Here is a 23,299-nt window from a genome sequence, read left to right on the forward strand (position 1 = left end):
TGCATCGTTAATGTGCCTGATATTCTGGAAACCTGCCTGTGAGGTTTTGGTGACGTGTGCGCACTGCCCGCCAGTCAGCCAAACTTCGGCTTACACCGGCTGCACAGTAGACCTGGTTTCAGCTGGCGAGCTTTTAGCGCACCTTCAGCGAAGCCTTTTGGCACGAAACTGTCACTGCGCCAAGCTGGATCTGTCGACACCTCCCCCTGCTGCGCTGCCACACTCATCTCAGCGCACCTCGGTCTGCCAAACTACCAAACTGAGCGCGCCTCGGGTTGCACTGCTCGAAACTAGTTCTGCGCGGGGTTCGCCACCCTGCGCTGCGCCGGGAAACAAGAGCCCAAAGTGTGGAGGGGATGGACCAGGAAAAGCGGCAGACCAATGGGGAAGCCTGCTCTGTTCTCCCCGCAATTAGGGACCGTTCGCAGGGACGGTTTTTGCTATGGGCAATGTGGGCGACCGCCCAGGGCGCAATCTATGTGAGGGCGCATGAGCACCCCCCAAAAAAAACCTACAAAACTCGCCAGTTTTCTAGACTATCGCTCATTTCCATGTCAAGTTATTGGAGTGGGTGCTGTGGCGCCCCTATTATCACGTTTCAACCAGCAGCAGAAAGGAAAGGCGAATCCTGGCAGTTGTGGGTTGAACGGGGGTCAAAGACAGGAATACGGCAGAGGCTCATAGTGCTCTGCGGCGCAAGATAACGGCTTACTGGCGACAGAGAAGTCCGACTCCAGGTCCAGCAATTTCCTCTTTCAAAGAAAGGCACACTTGCGCTTCAGCCAAAAATAAAACTGGATCGGTGCTCACAGCACAGGACAAAATAGTAGACAGTACATCAAGTGGGCCACTTCAAAAAATGACTGAACCCAAATGAAAGGAGGCTGGAGCACTCGATAAAATTGCAGAGCTTTTAATAAGGTGCAAACAGACTGATGTTTCGACGCTACTGCGTCTTCTTCAGAGTCAAAACCGTTTTGACTCTTGATGTACTGTCTACTAATTTCCTCTTTCGTTGGTGTCATCACTGCCCAGTAGTACCTGGACAACCGAGCCGTGGCGACACACAGGTATGTGGCGTGTCAGAGGAGGAACGAGCCGTTCACATTTCTCTCTTTGTGGCAGGTAACGGCCCACAAACTTCACTGCACTTTAGGGACTGTTCTTTACTTGTCAGGGGAGGAGGGTGGCTGGTTGATTTTTATTTTACTTTTTTATTTTACTTTGATCCCCCCTATGTTAATCACTTATTGATACTGTTTTTGAAGTATGAATAAGTCAGTAAGTAATTTATTTCATTGAAATATCATCGATGTATTATAGAAAAGTGATTTATCTTTTTATAAATGACAAAAGGCACATCTGCCTCATTTTTGCCGTGGTATCATGATACTACTCAGAACTGTGATACTTTCACTGGTATCGTACTGTGGGGGGTTGGGCGGGGGTGGGGTACCGAGGGATGGTTCGCCCAGGGCGTAAAACTAGCCAGGACTGCCTCTGACCTTTCGTCACGGTGCTGCTGCTGGGCAGGGTGGAAATAAGTCCTGCAGAGTTTCAGAGGACCTGGAGAATGTTTTAGGATAGTAATAACATTATGTAATGTAATCATCTTGCAAAGATAATATATATAAGATAATAACATTAAAGACAAAATGAAATTGCAATACTTTTTCAAAACTTGATGATTTTACCTTTCTGTACATTTTGTATACAAATTCATTAAATAATTTTGCTTGTAAATGTCTATTTGCATCACGTTTATTACGGAAAACACATTATTTGATCAATTTACATTGTGCCCCTAAAGTTCTTTGTGCGCTCCATACTTTTTCAACTTAGGAGCACATGTGCTCCTTGGGAAAAAAGTTAGCGTCAAACCCTGGGTCATATTAAATAGGTAAATGATATTTGGGAGGATTTTATTTTGACAGTTGAGATGTGGCCAACATGTTTCAGAAATGGTAATCTTCTGATTATCTGATCAGCTGATGATAGATGATGCCGTGACATTTAATCACGAACTGACTATTATTATAGCTGTATGATCACTTTCTCAACTTTACCTCAGGAAGATCATCTGTGATTAAATTGGTGAAAGTTATGTCCTTTAAGGCATTTACAGGCAAGGCAATACATTTTCCAGGTTCTGATCTCTCAGTTGTTCATTTATCTCTTGTTATGTGTATGTGTAATATGTTTTTCACAATTGCCCGTAAGCTAGTGAAGGTAGTAAGCAAAATGATATCATATAAGGTGTAGGTTTGGGCTTCAGCAGGCAAAACCATTGTTTACATTTTGAAATGATGTGGTTGAGATCTATTTTATTCATTTTACCCTTATTGTGCTCCTCCTGAGCTAACAATGTGGGTGAGGGAGATGTGTGTGGAGGGGAACAGACCCTCAGCTCCTTACTGTGCCAAGCCACGCCCACTATTAAGCAACCTAATTACAGGGTTCCCGCAAATCCTTTAAAAGTCTTAAAAGGCATTGAATTCAGTAATTTAAAAATAAGACCTTAATTGTTATTAAATGTCTTAAATAAATCTTTCAAAGGTACTAAAAATGTTCAGTAGGTTTTTATGAATCCCTTTTTCCTCTGTTGCATTCTAAAATCTCAAAATAATTGGTAACATCTATTTTTAAAAAACAGTACTGAATGCCTCTTGCATTAATGTTATGCAGATCAAGATAGCAAAGCCAACAACACTTATAATTTGTTTCTGGCCAGCATTCCTGAGCAGAGGATCCAGTGTATGCCAGTTAGCTGTCACTGTACCCTGGACAACATGGGAAAAATTGCAAATTAAACGAAAACTGTCTTGAATGAATTCTATGAAAACACTTCGCTGCATTGCCAAAACCAGTACAAGGCAATGCATATGAGGCTCTGTGTATTTAATGCAAAAAATATTAATCTCAGCATGATAGGAAACTAGGGAGGGGAATCCCACCTGCGGAGTGAAAAACCACAAATCGCCAAAAAAAAAAAACAAAACAAAACAAAAAAAAACTTGCCAACAAACGGCAGGTATTTCCCAGTTCTGTTCTACCCTCATCTCCACCATGAGACAAAAAGTGATGTTTTATGTTAGAACAAACCTTTGGGCAAAATTGTTCCTAAGACTAAATAATTAATGTTGGTTCATGTTTTTTTCTCTTATTTTGGTTGTTGGTTGGTTATTGTAAAATTGGTCTTGAATTTCATGCACAGTAGCAATAAAAAGTCTTAAATCTAACTTGCTTTCAGCTGTAGGAACTCTGAATCACATGTTAAGGATTTTATTTAAATCCCTCTCTGAAGCTGAAGACACTCTAACTTCCCTTTCACTGTGACTTTGAGGGCCCTGTTTTAATCGTATAAGCACAGTAAAAATACACAAAGTAGTAGGTGTTAGGCGTACAGACTAAATAATTAATTTTGATATATTAGACAAAATCTTAAATTTGTCCTGCATCCTAAGATGTCAGCTGTTTTACATAAATACACATAAATACAAAAATACAAAACAACGTTTACCTCACTATAAAACCATAATACATATGCTACAAATCACATCAGACATAATGAAAAGTGGATTCATTCCATGTTCATGTGTGCAGCAACTCAAGGTGCAAAAGGGCAGGGTGAAGGTGAAAACAGATGAGTGGGTGTGGTGATAAATAAATACACTCTCAACCAGTCACATCATTGATCTTATGGCTTTGAAACAGCTGTACTCATTTGTTCATAGATAAACCACATTAAACAATAATTTTTGATGCCAATTTAAAGGGCGTCAACCTGTGTGCGCCTCTCCTCTCACCATGTAGACAGACATACTGAGTTTCAGGGTCAGGAAAATAATGTAATGACATGATATTCAGTGGTAGGAAATGTAACACTTTGTATTATAGAGCTGAAAACTGGCTCTCAGTATTCATTCATTTGGCTATGTGACCATGGTGGAATAAGAGGAGAGCGTGATATGGAATAATTTTTTGGCTCATTTTGACCACCAGAGTGGTGTTTCTATCTTTTGGCTGCAATCTTGTGTCCTCAAGCATTCAATGGACAAGTCTCTCTACTGATGACTGATGTGTGACAGCTCTGACTGCCAGGGTTGCCATGATTTCCACTTATTTTCCTCCAGACCCTCTCCGTTCTGCTCCTGCCTCCATATTCATGGTGTCAGTGAAACTTCGGGAAAACCACAACTTTTCACTCAAGGTGAAATATTTTCAGCTCAAGCTGATGTAGTCCGTCTCCACCTAAATGTGAGAGTAGGGATGCCATGGTGAGGATTTTTTTTCAACCAGTTAATGAACCTAGAACACCACTTGTGTCAGTGGGTTTTATAAGAAAAGTTACTTGTTGATGACGCTCCACAGGGGGCTCAGTGTGGAGTGCTTACTTTGATCTTTTAATGTTGATCTTTAGATCTTCCCATCACTTTGAACAATTAGGAATAGTTGGTGTGGCAGTGCCTGCTTTTCTTTTTAATAAACTTGTTACAGTTTTTGGGCAGCAGCTTCCTCAACCTCTTAATCTTCCTCTTCTCTCACGTGATGTGCTCTCTACTCGAGGATGAATGCTTCTTCCCACATCATCTTCTTGGTCTTTGCAACATTAGGCTTGCACTCACCCTGGTTACGCAGTTCCCTGAATATTGCTTTGTGCACAAGGTCCCAGCTTGCTTCTGGCAGAGCTCTGTGCTGTGACTCCGCTGCTACTGCTGCACAGTGCTGAACACTTTCAGTTTAAAACAGTAGCGTCCATTGTCCGACTAAGTATAGTTTTTATATATTTGATGAATGTGGGATAGAAGATTTCACAGGCTGATTTTGGGATTGTTATGGCCTCAAATGCCTGATTTCATAGCAGCTTTTCTTAAAAATTACAAGAAGAAGAAGATATTGTTAATTAACCCCCAAAGGGAAATCAAAATTTTCTTTACTTTGTTGTCACATACACACCTGTCACATACCTGAAATACACACACATGCACAAACAGGGCCTATACATGCATTAAATGGAGAGATATCAGAGCGAGGGGGCTGCCTATGGACATGCGCCCTGGGCGTTTGGCGGTTCAGTTCGTGGCTCGGGGGTGCCTCGGTGAACTGGCTCCTCTCTAGCTACCAGTCCACACTCAAAGTTTGGTCTCAACAAGGACTTGAGCTGGCAGCTCTCTGTTTCCCAACCAAAGTCTCATGGATTGAGCTACTGCTGCCCCAACATGTGATGCATGTTGTGGTGTTTTTTTTGCAATAAAATTGTGGGAGCAAGTGAAAATTGCAAGAATAGTTGTGAGGCTTATCATGAACATTTAGTGTTTTCCACAGAATTGCTAGCAATCAGCTGCCTCTGCTGTTTGTCACAGCCCTAAAGGGCTGTCTGTATGAGCTTCTCTCCTCCTGCTCTCTCTGCTCGGTTAGCACGAGCTAACACAACGCAACATGATCTTACCGCTACTTGTCATATTTTGCTACTTGGACAAAAGCCCCACAGCAATGTCTGTCATTGGCTGTTAATCTCACACTGACACTGAAACAGCTTGATTCTGTCGGTAAACCTGTCAATAAACATTGGATAATGTTAGCCGTGTGATGCTAACAGTTAGGCCCGTCACTGTGTGTATGTGTGTGACTGTCCCAGGCACAGAGCTCTGTTCCCATAGCAGTAGTCTCATGAAAAACAGAAGCCTCTTTTACACTACCTCAACAAGGCAGGAATTTTATCGCTGTTATGCCACTGGGAGGGCAGAGTTGTCTCGCCTTTAAGGCAGCATCGGAGGTTATAACAGCGCTTCATTTATGGACAGCTGGCATTACGGAATCATGGGTGGCATGGATGTGACATTTTGACGAAGTGTTATATGTGTGACCTGTTGCGGCAGATTTAAAAAGTAGCTGATAGCAGTTAGCAGCCAACACAAAGATGAAGCCCAGCAGCAGAAAATGTAAAACCCCGAGGTCCAGGAGCTCCTTACCCTCCAAGTATTGGACGAGATCAGCTGCCATATAACGGGCTGTAAATGATTGTTACTGCCATGCTAATGTCATTGTTATTGTTTAGAAAGCACTGCAGACTCGTATGTTTTATGTCACACTAGAGGCTGATGCTTTTGTGTTCCATGTCACACCTGTCACGCCTCTTTTGCTTCTGCGATGCCAGCATGCTATTTAAAATCACACACCAGAGTGGCATGATGCTGCTGTTGTTTGGTTCTGGGTAAAAATGCAAAGGAGGCATCCAGAAGGGACTTAGTAGCGGTCCTATAGTGCAATCTGTGTGTCAAAAGGGACAGAAAGAAGGGCAGAGTGAATCAGTGAGCTGCTCACAACTCTACAGTGAAATGACATTTCACTCGTTTTTAATACTCTAACATGCGGTAAAGTTGTGTGATTGGACAAAATTGCAAGGTCGCGCTGAATGTGCATTAATTGTTGTAATGGCAATATCCTTTAGGGGCTGGTCTTCATTGTGTAATTGGTGTATGCCCGAACACCATGCAACACCAATAACACCAGCTGCCACAGCAAACCTAGCTCATAGCAAATCTTCTTGTATTCCCAGTTCTTGAATTGACTTTGTTGTAACTACGCTGCCTCCAAGTATCACTTTGTGCTGCAAAATGCAATTCTAACAGCTACTTTTTTGTCTAAGGACTCTTGAAATTGTGATATATGAAGCTTAGGTGCTGACAGTATAAGACCTAGTTGATATTGTCAATACTTGGGTGCTGATTCCATATGTAGTGCAATTTTTAAGCAATTTGATTCTACAAGTATTATGATTCCATATTAATGTTTATTGCCATTTTTGTTTACTTTTTTAACACCGTGGGAGAAAATTAAATTGTACATTTGTAGAGACTGTGTATCAAGAGACATAATTTCAAAAACATTGCACATGAGGTCAATCATTCTCTCTGATTTCATTTCAGCAGCATCATACACTGCAAAGAAAAGTGGTAAATAAATTAATAAATAATTAACTGTTGTTATGGTCTTATTTTAATTCAGTTAAGCACTTTGTGACCTTATTCTGTGAAAGATGTTATATTAAATAAACTTTACTTACTTACTTATATGTACATGTACAATAATACAAATACAAATACAATACAAATAATGCTACATTTAGCTGCATGCTATGCATGCAGCTAAATGTAGCTGCCTCGCAGTATTGTCTCGCAGTATTTCTCATACATTGATTTATTTGTAGCGGTTACCTCAATTTGAGCATTAACAGCCACCTATTTATTTTCTCTGTCTGTTTTTTTTTTCTTTTTCAGTATTTAAAATGGGTTAAATCTTATTCAGTTGAAAAGCTGCATGCAGTGCATTGATTTGAACAGCGCTGCTCTCTCTGTTTGTCAGACCACAAATAAGGCTAGAATTCGCTAGCTAGTGCATCCAGCAGTCCCTCAGCCTCTTCCCACCCCGAGACTACTTCGCCAAAGGGAGAGTGGAAGCTCTGGAGACAGACTAAGAAGCAGCTGTAGCACCTCAAATTCAGCCAGTGCAAACACCAGTTCTGGGGTTCACATTGGACTGGGTCTAATCTGTGTAGGTTTGTGCCGATTTCCGGTTTAACCGGTTCGGTCTGGTTTAAGAGCTCCACCCAGTTTAATTCATGTCAACCGGATAAACCGGTCCGCTCCGCTGTCTGCTGCTGCTGCGAGAGATCAAATTTCATTGGGGGCGGGGAAAAGTGCGAGGGAGTCAGCAGTCATTCAGTTTGTTGCCCTAGTAACCCGTTTCCACTGAAGAAGTTCCTGGTACTGCTGGGACTACTACAGGAACATCCTCTCGCTCGGCCCTCTCAACCGCCGTGTCTCTACTGAGAGAGCGGAGTCGGAGGAAGGTTCCTTGGTGTCCTTCTATGTCTTCTTCTTCTTGTGTAACCTTGTGTGTATTGGCGGTTAATACAGCATTACTGCCACCTAGTGGATTGGAAGCGCATTACACCTATAATGGGCTTTTATTGGGAAAAATAGCTCAAATGCGACCCCCTGTGGTAAAATAATGTATATAATTCGATACATCAGTTCGGTTAGATATTTGGCTTTAAATCAAACCAGTTGGAAAATTTTCAAACCGGCACAAGCCTAAATCTGTGTAACAGCAGCAACAGAAAGTTTACTTATCCAGTGGGGAGTTTGCACTGCACTGGCTGAAGTCTGGGTGCTATCTGGGCAGCTGAAGGTCTCTGTCCTTACAGTGTCTGCTATTTTCTGCTTTCTTGCTTCGGCTTTATTTTTCTTGAAAGGGATATGATGTCACGTTACTTGTAGATTACAACAGTAAAGCAGCAACTTCTATCCACCTCCACATTTAGAATATATTGATTCAGACATTTAAAAAAAAAAAAGAAAAAGAATTTAAAAAAGCAATACTTTAGAGATTCGATTTTCTTCCCCAACCCTATTCCCAAGAACATTTTCATTTATCACTTCAGTAAAACAGACAGCTTTATGTATTTTTCTGATTGTCTTTAATTTATGTTTGCATTAAAGTCTTGACAGTGAATCTAAAATCTGAAAGTCAGGCTGTTCAGAATGTTTATATATCAGACCAAATCATGTCATGTTACACTCAGGAAGACCAAATTAGCCTTTCTGCCATGGTAACTATAAAAGTGTTAAAGTATAGATACACATTATTTGATGTGTCTTTTCATGGTCCCCATTTTATTGTGGTACTATACAACCATTAGCTTTTGTTTTGCTACTGGAATCAAAGTCTTTTCCCAGAGCTTGAGCTGTTGCTGTAATAGCAGAGAAATCACTATTATGTGACTGCAACTAAAACCACATTGCCTCATTCATCCATCTCACCCAGCTCTGTGCCAGTGTCTTGTGTGAGAGACAAGGGACTTGTCTGCAGATGGGGGCCAGTGACCTGCTCTGATTGTGTGAATGAATATGGGATCAGAAGATGCACAGTGTGCATCCATTAAATCAGACTGAGTAGTAACGTGGGGAAAATGGAGCTTGAAAATGCTGCACTCCAGTAAAGGAGAGATGAATGGTGACGCTCGCCCTTGAGTGCATCTTAGTAATGTATGGGAGAAATGCTGCAGAAGAACATTGTTTTTGCAAAGGGTTTACATTAATGGAGAAAACCACTTTTCAAAGCAAACTGAGTAAATGAAATCTTTCAGTTTGATTCTGTTGATTTTACTCATTTAATTGTTTTTTTTTAAATTGCATTAAATATGTTTTCAAAATGTCTGTTTTTTTTCGTTTGTGTGAATTTGCATCTGATATTAGCCAGATTATAAGAATTTGCAATACAAAACTTGACATCCAAATCACAAAAACAGATCACAAAAACAAGCTGTAAACACAACCACACAGGACTGATAGAAAAACTAAATTAGCTTCCCTGTTATTCATTTGTGTTTGTGCGTTTGTGTGTCTTTTTCACAATGAGCAGGAAGTAGTGTGTGGGTCATCTCTTGGGTAGATGAGCTTATGTTTTGCCTCCCAGTGGGAAGTCAGCCGAGCTGAGCCGCTGGCCAGGCCTGAGCTTAGTGTGGAGCTCATTAATGATCCACAACACTGGTGCAGACCTTGTGGGCTCTAAGTGTGTGTGTGTCTGTGTGTGGCATTGAGAAGGAAAACTGTAAAATGCATTTTCAGACATTTGTAAGAACCTTAATGATGTTTCACAAAGTAATTCATTAGTGGACAAAGAACACAGTTCTTTTTTTTTTTTTTTTTTTTTTTTTGTCTTTCTGAATTAATTCATATACCCAGCAGGCATACATTCTGAATTGGGAAGCAGCCTTTAAAAAGGTTTATTTTTAGAGTATGTAAACAGTAGCACAAATACACCCTTCCAAGAAAACTGTGTACAGGGTTTCCTAAGCAGAAAAGGTAGAGCGTGTTTTCTCCAGAAAATCAAAGAACATAGTGTAATTCAGAGGTTTTAAGGAGAGTGCCTGTATTAGTCTGTATTTTGTCTTTTTGCCAGCAAATCCCATGAAAAGACCAAGACCAAGACCAACAATGCGTTATGTCACCTCTCAATACTTTATTACTTCCCTATCTTGTCTGAGATTCTCAGCTCCAAATTCATTTGTGTTAAAAGGAGTCACAAATACAAAATTTCCTCAAACAACTGGGCTCTAACAGGATGAAATAGTGTAGGGGTGTAAAACATATAGCCAGTGGGCCAGAACCAGCCCGCCAAATGGTCCAATCCGGCCTACTATATAGACCCCTGACCAGAATACAGTTCTCTGATATATCAAAGAATACTTACTGTGAGTATGTTTAAAGATATCTAACACTGTGCAAAAATGTTGTCAATCAGCAACTTCAGTTCAAAAGAATCTGTATCAGGAAATGTGCGGATAAATGCACATGTAATGACAGTGAGAATTAGACTGACTGAATGGGGAAAATCTGAGACAGTTGAAACTGAACTTTTTTTTCTTAAGACATCTCAGACTGTTCATCTGTTTAGTAAAAAGATTAATGTCTACAGAATGTAATTGTAATGCTTTACACAAAAAAGGGAAAACATTAGAGCTGATGGTGTTTATAAGCTACTGTGTGATGGTTTTATTGGTCCGGCCCATCTGAGATCAAATTGTGCTGTGTGTGGCCCCCGTTTGAGCCCAGGGGATGAGGGGAGTAACATAAAATGTTTACCGGGTGTTTTTGGAAGAAGGAGAGAGTAGAGCAGGTTAACTTTAACTGGACAGTTATTTATTTACAAAAAAACAGAATATAATGCGAATGTAAAGCGAGCTGCTCCAAATGAGTAGCCGGACCACCTATAAAACAAAAGCAATAGAAAACGTGAATTCGGGCCAACAAAGCAGCAACTACCAAACACCCTGCCTTCCACACCAAGGGAGTACTCACCGGCCGTTTAACGCGAAAATGCTTCTAGGCTACCTGACAACACGCGCCACACACACAGCTCTGCTGCCACAGTCCAATGAACAACCAACTCGCAGCCAGTCCTTCCGCTTTTTATGGTTCCCCCATTTTGAAGTGGCTTCAGGTGTGCTGATCCACCTGTAATGAGGGAGAGGCGGGACACAAAGAAAAACAACACACAGGCCAGCGGCCGTAACAGGCCCATGAACTAAAATGAGAAATAATGAAATCATGCGCTTGCTGGGGACTATTCTCAGTGGTGGATTAATATATATTTGTTACTCTTGTGAGTATGTACAGCAGCAAGATGGTGTATGTAGGATGTACTCAAAATAAACTACAGTGTGATCATGTCGACCCATGCAACAGTGTCGCTCACTGATATTTTCATAATAGTTTTTGGACAATGATAGAGCTCTATGGCACAGAGGATATACATACCAGACTTTGATACACACACAATATTTGATCAGTTTATAGTTGGTTTGGGTGTTTTCGTGAGCTTTACTGACAGTAAGAAATATTTAGAATGTCATTTTTTATTTTTCGCATTCAAACCTTTCACACAAAAGCCGAAACAAATATTCCCATTACACGCATTCCACTGAAAATTGAGTGTTTGCATTATCACCCAATCATCGTTGTTTTCACTATAATAAATCCACACTCAACTCTACTCACTGGAGACAAAAGTTACAGTGTGGTCATATATCCCATGGATAGGGCCATGTATTTGTAATGAGTGTAAATGCTGAACTTTATTGCACTGGTTTTCATCAGTGAAGACTGGACTGAACAGAGTCCAGGTGTGTTTATCATATGTTGTAGTGTTGTACCAAAGAGTTCAAAGCTTCAATGCTTCAGTGCTCCATTTGAGTGTTGTACTGTCTTTTTTTTTTCTTTTTTCTTTTCTTTATTGGAAAACCTCAACTGAAGCTTTGAATGTGATGCATGGCCTTTAATACCCAGCTTAAGTGTCAGTTTTTAGTGGACATCTTATAATAACAGGGCTCAGTAGATCTCTCAGGAAAGACAGTGAGCTGATATGCTTCCATTGCTGGTAATAACAATAATAATAGTAACTAGTTCATACCCTTTGAGTGCACAGTTGCCCACGTACAGTTTCACATGGTGTATGTTTGGGATACAGGTCATAGGGAATTGCAGAATAAATAGTCAACTGAACCCATTAAGAAGAGCAATGTATTCAGACAGTTTTTGTGAATTTGACTGTACGATTGCTTTATTGAAAGTACAGTAGTACCATTGCCAATAGTGGGATAGTTAGTGGGCTAAAACTGTACATTAGTAGTTGAGGTAGCACGCTGAAAGGCAGAAAAGTCATTGCCTTATAGAAGCTCAGTTTTAGTAAGTTTTCCAACTTTTGCCAAGAGAGAACTTTAGATATTGATCCCTAGATTATGTTCCTAGGAAGAGATCGATTTTAAGTGTTTTTCAAAAAATTCAAAATGGAGGAAATCTATATAACTGGAAGTTATGGGTTCTTAGGCAAATTTGTTCCTCATGAGGAGAGGCATCTCTGTGCAAAGTTTCATGTCTCTACGACATACGGGGCATGAGATATGCCCATTCAAAGTTTGCAATATCATTCGGTTGCTATAGCGCCCCTCTTTTGCCAATTGATGTAATAGTGCTTCATTCGCATCCTCCCATGACCCTCTACCACTGTGCCAAATTTCACATGGATTGACCAAGTCAGTGAGGAGAAAAACTCGGAACAGACACACAGACAGAGTGTTCGTCATTTTATAGTAAGATAACCCTACCTTTATCGGCTGCAGCTGATGTCTGTCTGAGGTGGATGCTTATATTAACGCGCATGCACAGTGTAACTCCACTGCTTGGCTACAGCTGATGTCCATTTGAGGTTAGTTCAGGCTTCCCTTTCATTATAGTGTAGCTGGCTGTTCTGGTGTGTCTGTCGAGCGAGCTCTTCCCTGTGCGTCTCTGTTGGCATAAGAACTGACCCCGCTTAACAACTGACCCCGGTCTCCCCTAGCTATACTCACGAACACACAGACACACAAAGCTGAGGGGCATGGGGCAACTTCCCACGCGCACATACACCTACACAACATGGCAATTGGTTAGCTTGTCAATGTGACATCAATGTGCACGTTTTATCAGTGTAAATGTAATTAATAAGCCTACCTTCATCGGCTGCAGCTGAGATGGTGTCTGTTTGAGGTGGATGCATATATTAACACGCGTGCACAGTGTAACTCTGCTGCTCGGCTACAGCTGATGTCCGTTGGAGGTGGATACATATATCAACGCGCGTGCGCAGTAACTTGTGGGGTGAATGCATCAACTTTGTAAAAGAATATACTAATAATGGTGTAATTTTTTGGAAAATTAGCTTCGTCACCTTCTACCTATGCTAATCCTCAATGCCTATGTGCAGTTTCACATAGATTGACCACGTCAGTGAGTAGAAAAACGTGGGACAGACACACCCACAGACAGACAGAGTTTTTGTCATTATATAGTAAGATAATAATAATTATCGTAATGCTATTGCTTATCCTACATGGTCTGGTTTTGCAGTATATCTTTCACAGAGACTAGACTTCTGACATGTTTTATGTCCACAACATACTTTAATCTAAAGCACTTGGAAATGACAGGTTATATGTTACCTTGACAACCAAGCATGTTAAACCTTTTTTTGTTGGCTACTTGCCATTGCAAGCAATTGCTGCTATAGATGTTCTCTTTACATTTGTTGTCTTTATAATCTTTACTTTATTTGTCAGAGAGGACACGGTTTTTGCAAGATCAGTATCCATTTTACTGTGTGACTGTATGAAAAGAATTTCGACACTGATGTCTGAGGAAATCTACTGATAGCGAATAGTCATTATTTTATATGTTGCCTTATTTCTATGGGCGTCCCAACATTCATAGAAATTGAAACTGTTGCAAAAAAAAAAAAAAAAAAAAAAAACCTGCACTGCTATATACCAAAGTTTCTGAAGGAGGTGTGGGTGGGCTTACAGAGAATAGATGGCCTTGAGTTGACATTTCAAATTGACATGCGATTCGCACAAATTGCTGGCCTTAGCTGTGAAAAGACGTGTATCCTTTCAAAGTTAAAATGAACAATATGAAAGCATCTCAGTGAGCTGTGCAGGTAACACGTTTAGACATAGATGGCAGCAGCATTCATCCACGTTTATTTTTTACCCCTCTACAGTTTTTTGGACATTATTGAACAAATATTCTAAAAAAATATATAGATATAGATTTAGATATACACGACTGCTAAACCTGTTAAGCGGTATGTTAGCGTTGCTGTCGTGAGCATGGTAGTGTGTTGACTAAAAGAAAAAAATGTGTTATTAATTAACACAGAAGTGCAGCAAAATAAATAATATAGTTTAACATGTTTGTTTCAACAGTTTGCCTTCAAATATTCATTAAAAAGGTGACAAAAATTATCTCTCATTTCTTTAGTTTGTAAAACAGTAACTCAGAATGTAATTCAGATTCTGTACACAATATTAATAGTACAACAAAATAAAATATACCGCAAATTAAACATTTACACAGTTCCTAAGTACAAAAAAATGTACCCTGGGACATCTGGACCTTTATGCTGTGCCATTTCTCCTCTAATCATCATGCTATAACCTGTGACAGACTGTTATGCTACCATAACTACTGCACATTCACATATATGTTGTTTTTGTCGAGCCACGAGCATCACGTGGGTTTACATTACTAAAGGTTTGTGACAAAGTCACTTGCCGACAGCGACTCTCGTGTGCCCATGGCATGAGAGGAGAGAGAGAGACAATGTGCTGCTGCCAGAGGAGACGCTGAATGAGTTCCCTCTGAGCGGTAACTTGCTAAAAGAGTCTGAGAAGGCCAGGGCTGTTCATAAAACATTCAGGACACCCAGGCCTGACGACACCACAGTTCATTCCACACTAGTGAAGCTGCTCTTCAGAGTCAAAGTTTTGCTTTCAGTCATGCTTGTTGTTGCCGTGGGTAACAGTATGATATCAACATGTTAATAAGTTGAAATATCTCAAGTATCATAATATGAATTTTCATGTCATATTAAAAATTATATTAGTATCACTGTGAACAATATAATATGGCACACCCCTAACAGAAATATTAAAAAAAAATTGTTTTGATTTTTATATAAGTAAATAATAAAATAGTGTTAGTCATCCCTCAGTTAGTAGCCAGATCCGACTCTGACTCTTAAAATGAACTCATTCATCACTTCCTATCTGATGGACACTCAGTAGTTTACTCTCGTGAACAAGCCCGGTTCTAGGCAGGCACATATGAGGGGGCAGTCATAAATGTGAAGGGGGCATCATGCTCCAGCACATTTTTGCCATAGGTAGAGCTGACAAATAAAGGTCACTCACTCACTCACTCACTCACTCGCAGGATGTGGGGACGCTGTGTGAGTGCCCTATAGAGGGTGTCAAAGCACTGTGGTCTCAAATGTGCTCGCTGCTTATTTTGTTGTTGATAACAGTGTTTTCTACATGGAATTGGGTTGTTGTTAGCTGTGTGTCCAACCCCCAACCAAAGAAATGGATTGCACTTTGTCGGGCCTCTACCCTAAGACCTGTCCAACTTGGGTGTCCCACCTGAAGACTAAGCTCCTGCTGGTATAGCTCTTAGGGTCACTGAGGCACACAAACCCCCTGACCACAATAAGGTGGCAATCCCTCAGGGAGGAAAACTGAAAAATAAAATAAACAAAAAATAAAATAAAAATTAAGAAAAAATAAAATAAAAACATCCTTCATCCAGGCACAACCAACATCTTAACATTTATCTTATTGGATGGCCATTAGGCATCTAGACATATTAAAAATAAATTTGAACCTAATAATTACAATAACCTCACTATAGGCACAAAGCTAGTCTTATAAAAAAAAAAACTTATCAAACTTACAAACACAACAGATATAGGCTAGAGCAGAACATTTTATATTTTTTTGTTTTGTTTTGTTTTTTGTCATTTTTTTTTCTTTTTTTGTTTATTTTGCCAGCAATTTAACAGATTTCTCTTCACTCTCCTTCGAGCTGCTGAAAGCTGCAGGAGTGAAAAGTTAATAAAAGCTTTGTAAAAATCGCTGTGATTATCAAAAACCAGCATGCAGAACTAGAGGCTGGGCGGGGCTTTATGTTGGGGTCTGGCACACACAGGGCATTTGTCCTCAGTATGTGACATACAGCAGGCACTCATCTCTCGCTGTGCTTGTGTGATTGAAGAAACGTTCGCACTGACAGGCTCACTCTTTGTTGTTAACTACATATTAAGTATCTCATAACACGAGACGCTACGACGAGTTTAACTGAGCTTCACCTACTGCTGCATTCTGCCTCACTGAGACTGAGAAACCTGATGCAGATGCATCTTGGCTCATTTGCATACTAAACAGTGATTGGGTGTTTACTGGGGGGAGGGTCTCTGCCGACTGCAGACAGTAACTGTGCATTCACACCAAAAGCGTCATGAGCGCCAGTGGTCGCTCAGGTCGCTGGCATCGCGCTGCCTGGCAGCAGCTCCAGCAGGCGCTTGTAGTGGCCAAAGGGGCGGGGCCGGCTGCTGCAGATGTGTCCAGGCTGTTCACTTTACAAGGATGAACAAATATATCATATATGTCTTCACTTTGTATTATCCATGACTTTCATTGCACAATTAAAAAACGCTAATAAACACAGTCAATATAGCTTTTATGAGTCTTATAATTAAGCAATATCACACGAGAGGGAGTGATGTTGTACTGTGATATCGTCACGGCTGTGATTCGGTTGTAGGCACGAGGCCACAGGCCGAGTGCCGAAGACAGTTATATTTATACAACAGTTCAACAGTTAAATAAGCAAGGCTGATTAAGAAATGTTGAAAAATGAGGACAAAATAGATAATTTAAGCATTTTATTTGTCTTCCGCCAACAAAAATAGTTCCCTCAGGACTCCGCTGTCACCGTTGCTATGTAACGCAAACATGGTGCGCCAGGCACTTACCCTTTATACACATTTATCTGCACGTTTCCATTAATTGTGCAGCCGGTGAAATAAGTCTCTGGTGACTGCATGGTGGACTGTGGCTTCACAGGCACAGCCGACTCTGCCTTCTGATCTGACAGTATGTTGCTTTTCTCCAAGTCATTGAGCTCCGCTGATGAAACACTGACAAACCTGGATGTGTGCTCAGATGGATTCAGCTTCTCCTCTCCCTCATCTTCCTCTGATGACCATTCATAGTTCAATTCAAAACTTATTTTAGGAAATAAATCCATATTTTTGGCTGTTTGACAGTGGATGAATTAATTAGCCTGCAACGCAACTGCTGACCTAACTGACACTAACCGTCAGTTTTGATTTGATTGTTGATTGCAATCAGCTGTGAGGCGGAGTGATACATACACAGTGAAATAACCGTGATGTTGTACTCCAATATCATCACAGTTTTACTGTCTCTCGACCAAACAGATTGCAGGGCCGGAACTAACTGTTGTATAATTATGATTTTACTCTCCTGTTGGCACGTAGGACCACTGAGAAATGTAATTGGTGGTGGAGTGGAGACAGATGAGAAAACTTTTTAGTTTTGTGCCTTTTTTGGCAGATTTGATTTGAGGGGGCAAGACATTTGTTTAAGGGGGCATTGCCCCCTATTGCCCCTGCGTAGAACCGGCCTAGTGAACTGACATCCAGACACCCATAAATTTTGCAGGTGATGTGTCACATGACTCTAATTTTCATAAGTATACAATAACTGTGGGATTGTTAGCAGAATGTAGTTTACAGCCCCCGCACATTACTTAGGCTATGTCCGGTCTTTGAGGGCTCTATATAGCACATACATTTCACACTCAGAATTCAGACATTCAGATTAAACGGTGAGGGTAAATATAGTGCAACATGTTGAAAAAACAGAGTGATTTCAGTCACAGCTGTCTTCTGAACATGATGTAGAAACTTTCACGTTGGTTTGTCGCTTCAATTTTCCACCCCTCATTTAAACCAAAACTCATTTAAACAGTACTGGGTTGTTTTGTCCCTGATAAACAATTCTGTTGTTACGGGTCGAATATTTAAATGTGTTGTTGTGTGAAATTGGTCAAAAGTTTTATTTCTTGTGCTACAAAAAAAAGATGAACCATAACAGATTTCAGAAAGTTGAGCTTGGTTATGTTTCAACACTCTTGTTTTTGTTCTTCCCCTGATTCTGTTTTCAGTAAACATGTTATAATTGAATCTAAACCAACTTTCATCAAAACTGTAATTCAGAAAATAAACGTGTCTGGTAATTGAGTTCCAGGAGAGAAGTTTTCTCCTTCCAACAATATTGGTGTTAAATTACAGAGCTAGATGATCTTTAGGGGGAAAAAGCAATCAAAAAGCCACACACGTAAATAAACTTCTTCAACTTCTATTCTGTGTGTGTGTATTTTGCAGGTGTATCAGGTGTATGCTCGTCAATCCCCGGAGGACGTCTATGACATCCTGAGGTCTATCGGGGCCGACTATGTGGTGCTGGAAAACAGCATCTGCTACGAGCGGAGGCACCGGCGAGGCTGCAGACTGAGGGACCTGCTCGACCTGGCCAACGGACATGTGGGTGGCATTTGTTTAACGTGACTCATCGTGATTGAGCGCGCGCGCGCGTGTGTGTGTGTGTGTGTGTGTGTGTGTGTGTGTGTGTGTGTGTGGCCGCATGTGCCATCCCCACTGCCAACTTCTGTGACTGGGTGAAAGCTCTCAGCCTCCACTAAGATCAATAGTCTCACTTCTCATCTGCACGTCACTGTCTCTCACTCTCTTGCTGTCGCTCTCTCTTTCATCCCCCCCCCCCAATCCTGCTCCTCCTCCTCCCCCCATCTCTTTTTATTTTGATGTTGGATGCGGCACACTGGCTATTTGGATTACCAGAGGCGAGACAAGCTTCAGTCTGGCTGTCTGGCTCAGTGTGGTGTAAGACACATGAAACACAGAGCTGGTGTGTGTGTCTCTGTTTGTGACAGCGTAAATGTCACACAGCATACACAACACATCTGACATGTAGACAGCTTTATTGAAGGAATGCTGCGTTTACATCTGTTTGTTCTTTTTTCTCTCTCTCACTGTTGTTTTTTTCTTTCTAACTTTTATGTCTTTGTGTTTCAATTTCTTTTCCTTTTTTGTTTTTCCCCTCTTTCAAATCTGTGTCAATCTCTCTCTGAATCTGTCTGTCTCCCTTTCTAAAAAAAAATGTATATATATATATATATATATATATATATATATATATATAGTTCTTTTCATCTTTAAACTACGTGCCCCGTGTTTTCTCTCTTACTGAGGTAGATATAAGAGTTGAAACTGAATCAGAATTCTCTCCTGTGTTCTCTTGCTGTGTCTCTCTCTTCAAACAACAGGTGGTCCTAGTCCTAGTGATTTACATGAATGAATATAAAAATAATAATAATATCAAAAAACAACATCAAAAGAACCCCAAAACTTGCCAAGTGTGGCTTTTGAAGCTCTAAAAACCTGTGACTGTGTTCACAAACATTCTAAGAATACTCTCAGAGAGCTCCTGACATAACCTAAAAATTTCTAACAAGAGGTCCTAGCTGAGGAGTGATGTAGGAAAATTTCAGAACAACTCTGATCAAGGAACTTTTACCTCAGTGAGGAGGTGTGGTTGATCCAGTTGCTTGGTATGTTGCATTCTTTAAAAAAACTAGTCCATACCCACTGGTAGCTTTGTCACCTTCTACCTATGCCGATCCTCAATGCCTGTGTGCAGTTTCACATAGATTGACCACGTCAGTGAGTAGAAAAACATGGGACAGACAGAATGACTGACTGACAGAATGACACACTGACAGTTTCAGTGATTATGTACAACATACCATACCATGACTTAGTCATACCAAAAATTAAAATAAAAAAAAAAAACATTTGGCCACAAGGGGAGCCACAGCGATCGGTCACATTTTAGCCATTTTTAAGCATTTTTCTGTTGTTATAGCGCCACCCAGTTGCCAGTTAGAGTTAAATTTCTCCAGTCACCTTGAGGCGTCCCGTTCTACATATCTACCAAGTTCAGTAAAAATCGATGTGGCGGTTAGGCCTAGATAAGAAATTAGCTCTCTAGCACCCCCATTTTGTTTGATGGGGTCAATAATGGAGGGGTCCCCTCAGATTGTGTGTGGTCATATGCCTACAAAGTTGCGTGGTGATCGATGAAACCCTTGAGATGTTATACACCTTTATGTGATGAGCCGCGCCCTCCACAATATTCATTGCCTTATAGAAGCTCAGTTTTAGTAAGTTTTCCAACTTTTGCCAAGAGGGAACTTTAGATATTGGTCCCTAGATTATGTTCACTGAGTTTCATGCAGATCGATGAGTCTCCTCATGAGGCAGATTTGTTCCTCATGAGGAGAGGCGTCTCTGTGCAAAGTTTCATGTCTCTACGACATACGGGGCATGAGATATGCCCATTCAAAGTTTGCAATATCATTCGGTTGCTATAGCGCCCCTCTTTGGCCAATTGATGTAATAGTGCTTCATTCGCACCCTCCCATGACCCTCTACCACTGTGCCAAATTTCACATGGATTGACCAAGTCAGTGAGGAGAAAAACTCGGAACAGACACACAGACAGAGTGTTCGTCATTTTATAGTAAGATGTGATTGGTTGATCAAAAAGAAAAAAATAGAGATAAAATGCACTCTTAATGGGCATAGAATTAACAGTGAAATCGATTAGCCTAATCACAGAATTCAGTCTCCATGAAGACATGAACATATACTTTTGTAACTTTTTTTTTTTGCAACATTTTTGTTGAAGAAATTATGAGCCTCACTGTAAAGGTAGCCTATGTGTTTAACAACACAGGCTTGTGCTTTTAGTTGTTCAATTTATTTGCTCACATTTATTTACCGTGCTGGTGAATTCTATATTAACATCTTAGTGTTTGGAACTTGTGATCACTCTCATTTTAGGCATAATGGTGTTTCTTTTTTTAAAGATATTTTTCAACATTTTGCCTTTAATGGACAGGGCAGGTGGGTGTGAGCGGGGGGGGGGATGGCATGCAGCAAATGACCAAAGGCTGGATTTGACCCTGGGCCGCTGCGGCAGCAGCCTTGTACATGGGGTGCCTGCTCTACCCACTAAGCCACCGACGACCCGCGTAATGGTGTTTCTGCGTTAGATGGGAGATGTGAGTGCATGTCTAATGACATTGGCCACAAACATCCCTGTGCGAGGGATAATCTGAAGCATTTTAATAACTCAGTGTCATCCAGCGTTTGGAGAATATTTCTTCTACCTCTTTTCCCTTTTAAAAAAATCTTCAGTCTTTTAAAAGTCCTCCTCCCTACTCCTAACAGTTATTCACCTTAGAAGCTATCTTAAGGGCAAAGATGCTATATGAAAAACCTTTATCTTTACCAGCATCTAGTCTTCACTGTGAGGGGAAATTCTTAGAGAATGTCACAATTCTAAGAGTTTCTTTCGAATTTCCTCACCAGGAGCAACTCTTTGTATCAGGAAGCTTTATGACTATGCCCCCAGATTTCAAATCACAAGTATTTCGCTACTGCCTAACATATTCATGACTAAATAAGCAACAATCAATTTAGTTCTGAAAGTTCTGAAATGTGCAACAGTGCATCAGTACAGCCCCAGGACTGCTTCATCAGGTCTGTGTGGGTGTGGTTTGATCAGATGTGACTGACACTTCTCTAAAAATGAAGAAACAACCTCAGTCACATTTTGATCTAAAGGTTACTTGTATATGATTTGTGCACAGAAATATCCACCTCAAAATAGTGAGAAATGCAAGGACAAAACACAAATTACAAAAAACACTTGTGAAATAACCCAAACTGTGTGAACCTTGGCAGACAATAGTGTTGTCATGGCAATCTGATCACTCATCGTTGGAAGATGATTGAGAAAATAGGTTTCCAAGGCCTTTAAAATGTTCCTTTAATACCGATGAGGAGCATCTTATTCATTTCTTCGTTCTTTGGAGCATTGTTATGTTTGGAATTATATATATCAAATGTATTTGGTCTCTAGTACCATTTACGGTTATTTATAGAAAAATAATCACCATTCTTTAGTATTTCTTTCTAGTTCCTTTTTTTCATTTCCAAAAAAAGCTATTCATCAATCCATCAAACTTCTTGCAGTACAGGAACATGTTTCCTAACTGCATTGAGGGGAAAAATCCTATCTTATTTTAGAATTGGAATTTGGCAATTACAGAACTGTCCTAACATGGGAAGTTTTAATAATAACAATAGTAACAATTCCAAGGTAGGAATCCCAAGTCAGAATGGTGTAGACCGTGGGTGTCATACTCATTTAGTTTACTGGTCATACATGGCCCAATTTGATACAGAGTAAGCCGGACCAGTAAAACTATTTCATAATAACCAGTGAATACCAGCACCTCCCAATTGTTCCCTTTCTCTTAGTGTAAAGAAGCACAAGTTCATTCTGGAAACATTTATCCATTCAAACAGATGATGAACAGTCTGAGATGTCTTTAAAAAAGTGGAATTTTAACAACATTTCTCAGTTTTTCCACATTTAGTCAGTCAGTCATGTGCATTTTTCCATACACTTCCACCCCTGTGTAATGCTGTCATCACCACACCAGACTAAAGTGGAAGTGATTGAGGAAGCAGGTGAAGTTATTCCCTGCCTTATTAAGCATTTACAAATAATGAGCATAGCGTTAGTTCAGGCAGGACACGATGCCAAGCTCAGCCCACATCCCAGCTACATCAGCTGTTATCAAACAGCCCAATCAACTGATGGAGAAGACAACTTTCCATGACTTTCCATGTAGGCGCATGGAAGGGCAGATAAGTGTGCTCTCTCTGCCTTAAGGGTTTCCATGTAGGCACATGGAAAGGTTGTTTTAAGATATAAGTCTGATAGAGATCATTTTGCAGTGAAGGTTCTGATTGTTAATATTTATAATGTTCAGTATCTTTAAATATGACCACAATAAGTACTCATTGTTTTATTTAGAGAACTGTATTCTGGGTGAAAAGTCTCTAAAGGCTTCTCACTGTTTAATTTTCTCCTGAAACCTGGCACCTCTTGGCCCTTACATGTGCAGCAATATTAGATGTTCAAAGTGACGCTAATTGGACAGGGCGTCCACCATGAAACTGTGCTGTGTGTATAGATCCTCAGTGCTGCCAGGCTGAAGATGTGTGTGAAGCATCAGTATTTTAGAATATGTAGGTTCTTTGCAGCAGCATCCATATATGAAGCATTGTCCACTGTCATGGCTACATTGGAGCCATCAACTACAACTTGACCGGTTTGCAGCGCCATACCGCGAGGGTGTAATTATAGTTTGCCCATGATCGCACGCTAGCCAGTCAGTGA

General features: G+C 40.5%; 1 protein-coding gene across 4 annotated transcripts in view; it reads left to right on the forward strand.

Moving 5' to 3' along the window:
• Positions 1–23,299, forward strand: part of dpy19l3 (dpy-19 like C-mannosyltransferase 3) — a 111,409-nt gene that overhangs the window by 81,071 nt on the left and 7,039 nt on the right. For all 4 annotated transcript variants that reach the window (XM_049602624.1, XM_049602625.1, XM_049602615.1 and 1 more), the window contains one exon: positions 18,349–18,507. In XM_049602624.1, coding sequence (XP_049458581.1) covers positions 18,349–18,507 — 159 coding nt within the window. The remainder of the gene's footprint in view (positions 1–18,348; positions 18,508–23,299) is intronic.

Source organism: Epinephelus fuscoguttatus, linkage group LG2, assembly GCF_011397635.1.
Source record: "Epinephelus fuscoguttatus linkage group LG2, E.fuscoguttatus.final_Chr_v1".
Lineage (NCBI taxonomy): Eukaryota > Metazoa > Chordata > Actinopteri > Perciformes > Serranidae > Epinephelus > Epinephelus fuscoguttatus.